This window comes from Sapajus apella, unplaced genomic scaffold (genome assembly GCF_009761245.1).
Source record: "Sapajus apella isolate SASKATOON/1434 unplaced genomic scaffold, GSC_monkey_1.0 scaffold3, whole genome shotgun sequence".
Lineage (NCBI taxonomy): Eukaryota > Metazoa > Chordata > Mammalia > Primates > Cebidae > Sapajus > Sapajus apella.
Genome location: NW_022436943.1, coordinates 65,373,537 through 65,377,319, shown reverse-complemented (window position 1 = coordinate 65,377,319; position 3,783 = coordinate 65,373,537). Strand labels below are relative to the sequence as shown.

General features: G+C 55.5%; 2 protein-coding genes across 2 annotated transcripts; both read right to left on the bottom strand.

Moving 5' to 3' along the window:
* Window positions 1-1,079: 1,079 nt before the first annotated feature.
* On the bottom strand, window positions 1,080-1,425 carry LOC116534329 (lymphocyte antigen 6K-like). Its single transcript, XM_032254680.1, has one exon. It carries the CDS (start codon window positions 1,342-1,344, stop codon window positions 1,165-1,167), a length of 180 nt encoding a protein of 59 aa, XP_032110571.1. The 5' UTR covers window positions 1,345-1,425; the 3' UTR covers window positions 1,080-1,164.
* Window positions 1,080-3,599, bottom strand: LOC116535879. The gene is made up of 3 exons (XM_032257333.1): window positions 3,464-3,599; window positions 2,546-2,707; window positions 1,080-1,686 (listed from the first exon to the last, which is right to left on the bottom strand). The coding sequence occupies exons 1-3, from the start codon at window positions 3,597-3,599 to the stop codon at window positions 1,550-1,552; spliced, it is 435 nt and encodes a 144-aa protein (XP_032113224.1). The 3' UTR covers window positions 1,080-1,549.
* Between the last annotated feature and the right edge of the window lie 184 nt (window positions 3,600-3,783).

Sequence of the window (3,783 nt, the reverse complement as noted above, 5' to 3'; positions counted from 1 at the left end):
GGTGCTCCCGCTCCTCCCTCCACCACCGTGACAGTGCTCCCACTCCTCATGACGGGGCTCCCGCTCCTCCCTCCTCCACCGTGAGGGGGCTCCTGCTCATTCCGCTCATCAAACAAGGGGAGTTTTGTGAGAGTTTAAGTGGGAAGTTATTAGGCATCCACCTTGCAGGCCTGATTTGGTTATTTTTGTTTTCTAATTTTAAAAAATCTTTAAAGGGCATCCACTTTTCTTCAGTTAATAACAGCAAAGACTGAATTGACATGGTTAAATTCCCAGGATGCTCAGTTCTTTAGGGATGAACTAAATGGCTGTACCATTTACAAAAGTGTCTTGACCTTGATGGAGCTCATGCTGAGAAATAAACTTATTTTTAAATTTTTATCTTTTAATTCAAATTTTCTGTGAACTTTTGAATTCTGTGAGCTCCCCTGTGTTTGTTTTGGGTGGAACTTTGAGTCTGGTTTCTCAGCTCTCCGTGGATGGCTGCATCTTGAAATGAAAGCCATGTTGCTCTCTACTTGGCCCAAGTTTCAGATGTTGAACACACACGTGGGCGAATTTATGAATCTGTGCGCCTGTGCCAGCTAGTGGGTGAAGTCTAAGTTTCTTCAACAGAATTGGTGATCTTCTGCCTCCCGGGATGTGGTAGGAAAGGCTGAGGACAGACAGCCATCCATGGTGCCTCCAGCACTGAAATGCACCCCTATGTGTGCCCCACTGCCCCCCATGCTGAAGAGTCCTTCACTCCAGGGATGTCTTCACCCCAGTCATTCAGACTCCCCCAGTGTTCCTGCGTCACCTGAACGGTCGGAAGCATCTGAGCACATGCTCTCCATGAGTGGTTGGGCTTCCCTCCCCATCAATGCTGAAGCCCTCAGGGCAGAGGGGAGTCAAGGAAAAGAGTGGCCATCAGCCATCAATGAGTTACAAGGTTTGATTTCAAAGAGAAAAACTTGTTGCCAGAATCACTACCAGGAGATCTTGCTCTGAATGTGAGCTGCAGTGCCCTTGAGGGGTCGAACTGCACCTGATCCCCACCCTCCCATCCCAAGACCCCTGGCAAGTCAAACCAAGAGGTAATCAACAAAACAAGTTTAATGCAACAGGTTACAACGGTGTGGAGTGAGTCCATGCTCCAGAAGGCTCAGTTCATGCAGTCCTGTGTCAAGGCAGGCTGAGGCCAGCTGCAGTGGAGGCCAGCAGCAGGAGGGCGGTCAGCCCCAGCCTGCCACAGCTCCTCTTACTGGAGCTCTCAACATAGTCTTTGAACACTGATAAGTTCACAGACGGCCCGTTTAAATTGCAATAGCGAACTTTACAACACTTGAGGTAAAAGAAGGGCATGGGCTCTTCCAGGAGAAACGGCTTCTGCGCTGGCTTGGGTCGCTCAATCGCTGCACAATAAGCAGAGCACTGCTTTGAAATCAGGAAAAAACGTGGAAATATTTCTAATAGGAAATAAAGACAGAGAGAAGGAAATTACACAATTCCAATGGCTGACACCGAGGCCTTTCTGTCTTGGTCAAGCCCTTTCCCCTGGCGGCCCTGCTTAGAGGTGCAGGGGTGTCAAGGAGGGGTCAGGAGCATGAGGGCCAGGCCTGGGTGTTGAATGCTGCTTTGGGGAGGGGCTGGCTTCTGCATGGTGTGGCCTGTCCACGTGCACTGGGAATGTGGGTCTAGGGGTCGCTGTTTGGGAACACACAGGTTTCAACTTTTCAAACACAGGGTTGGCTCAGGCCTTTGTGACCACAGACAGACACATGACCCCTGGCCATCCTGGCCATCACCCAGGGCATGGAGCTGGCCTCTCAGTGGCCTGGCTCAGCTCTGAGCTGGGGGTCTTGTCTCATGACCACATTTCATCTTCCACATCATTGTACTAATCATTTTACCATATTATAAAGTCAATGTTGGCTACACCGAGTCTGAAGCATCGCCTCAGTGCCCCGGCAGCTTTGTTGATGCCAAAGGGCTGGAGAGCAAACGCTGGGTGGAATCCGAATTCACGAGCCCTGAAGATGGCCCTGTGGGCAGAATGTGCTGGGAGTCCAGATGCCCCGTGGGGAGGGCTTCACGTTCCCACAGGTTTTCAGGGGACTCACAGATGACAGAGCAGTGGTCTCCACAGTTGTTAAGGCACGCTGCCTCCTCTAGAACACACCTGAAGGCTGTGCACCTGAGTTCTGTGCATCTCTTGTGAGAGTGATGCGGGCACTGCTCTCGGTGGGGCACTTAACATTATTAAAGTTTTCTCCATTTAAAAATGGATGACATGAAATCCGGATCTTCTTTCTGCCTCCCAGTATTTCATCTGGACCCACTACAGCGGGCACTGCCTTACACTGGCGCAGTTCCTAGGGACTGAGCCCCACCTTACTCTCCTTCACCTCTTCCTGGCCTCTCAGGACTTTGCTCTTCACATTTTATTGGGGGGGAAAAAGGCTACTTTCTATTAGTTATTCCCTATTTAGGGAAACTAGACCTGATTCCTGAAAGCCCTCTATTCACGTGCCTCGGGGTCCCCAGCAAGAGCGAGGATACTCACTCACGGCCGCTAGCACGCAGTATGTCTCTTCCACTTTGCACATCCTTGGGTTCTCACATTCGAAAGTGTTTTCTCTCTCACAAACGTGACACCAGATTCTATCCTCACCTACGTCTGAAAGGAGACATAGAAAAGCAGAATGTTCTAGTTCTCCATGCTTATCTCATGAACATAGCTGGCATCCAAGGCAGCACAAACTCGGGGGTCCCCTTCTTTCCCCCTCTGAGCAGTGGCTGGGGCCACATCCTCCCTGACTCGGAGTGAACCACAAAGGGAGAAAGCAGGAGGGGTCTCAGGCCATGAAGAAACGCCCGCTTCCTCTTCGCCTTCCTCCATGACTAGAAGCGTCCCGAGGCCCCCCTAGAAGCCAGCACCACGCTTCGTGGACAGGCTGTGGAACTCTGAGCCAATTAGATCCTCTTTTCTTTATAAATCACCCAGCCTCCGGCCTTCTCTATGGCCCGAGTGATTTTTCTTCTCTCCCGGGGGCTCCCCACCCTCCCACAAAGTGTCTCCCTCAGGCTGCATGTCCAAGCACAGCATGAGCGCACGATGCACCCCCACTCGGCCGCGGCCCCCTGACCCCAGGCCCCCCGCATCTCCCAGCCAACAGCTGCGGAAGAGACCCGGGGGGCTTGGGTCTGATCCCACGTGCGCCCCGCCCCACCCCGCCCACCATCCAGTCCACCGACCTCCCAGGCCCCGCATCCCGACTCCTTCAAAGAAGTCCTCCCTTGGGTCTGGGTTGGGCCTGGCCTACCTCTGCCAGGGGAGTCCTCCTCCCGCGGCTTGAATGGTTCTCAGCCCCAGAAAGCCGGGCTGGGGGCCGGGGGAGGGGCGCCTCCAGCCCAAGGGCTCCCAGGGAGGCTCGGCCAGGAGCAGAGCAAGGGCTGGGAAAAGGCCGGGCTCAGGCTATACCGCTGCCCTGGGGGAAGCCACAGGAGGCGAGGCTCCCTGGAGGCTTCCAGGCACCGTGGGCCCCCTGTGCTCCCTGTTCTCGCGGCCCAGTGGGGGCAGCGGCCACGCGGTGCTGGGCAGATACCACCTGGCCCATCCCCTCGGCCCGTCGCCTTCCCCCCCCACCGCCCCCCCCCCCCCGCCCATCCCCTCGGCCCGCCCCCCCCCCCCCCCCCACGGCCCATCCCCTCGGCCCGTCGCCTCCCCCCCACCGCCCATCCCCTCGGACCGTCGCCTCTCCCCCCCCACCGCCCATCCCCTCGGACCGTCGCCTCCCCCCC

Coding starts and splice junctions, on each gene's coding strand:
- LOC116534329 (XM_032254680.1), bottom strand. CDS start 1,344: ATGCCCTTCTTTTACCTCAAGTGTTGTAAAGTTCGCTATTGCAATTTA.
- LOC116535879 (XM_032257333.1), bottom strand. CDS start 3,599: ATGGGCCAGGTGGTATCTGCCCAGCACCGCGTGGCCGCTGCCCCCACT. Junction 2,708..3,463: donor TGGCTTCCCCCAGGGCAGCG/GTATAGCCTGAG, acceptor TATGTTCATGAG/ATAAGCATGGAGAACTAGAA. Junction 1,687..2,545: donor CTGCGTGCTAGCGGCCGTGA/GTGAGTATCCTC, acceptor GTTCCCAAACAG/CGACCCCTAGACCCACATTC.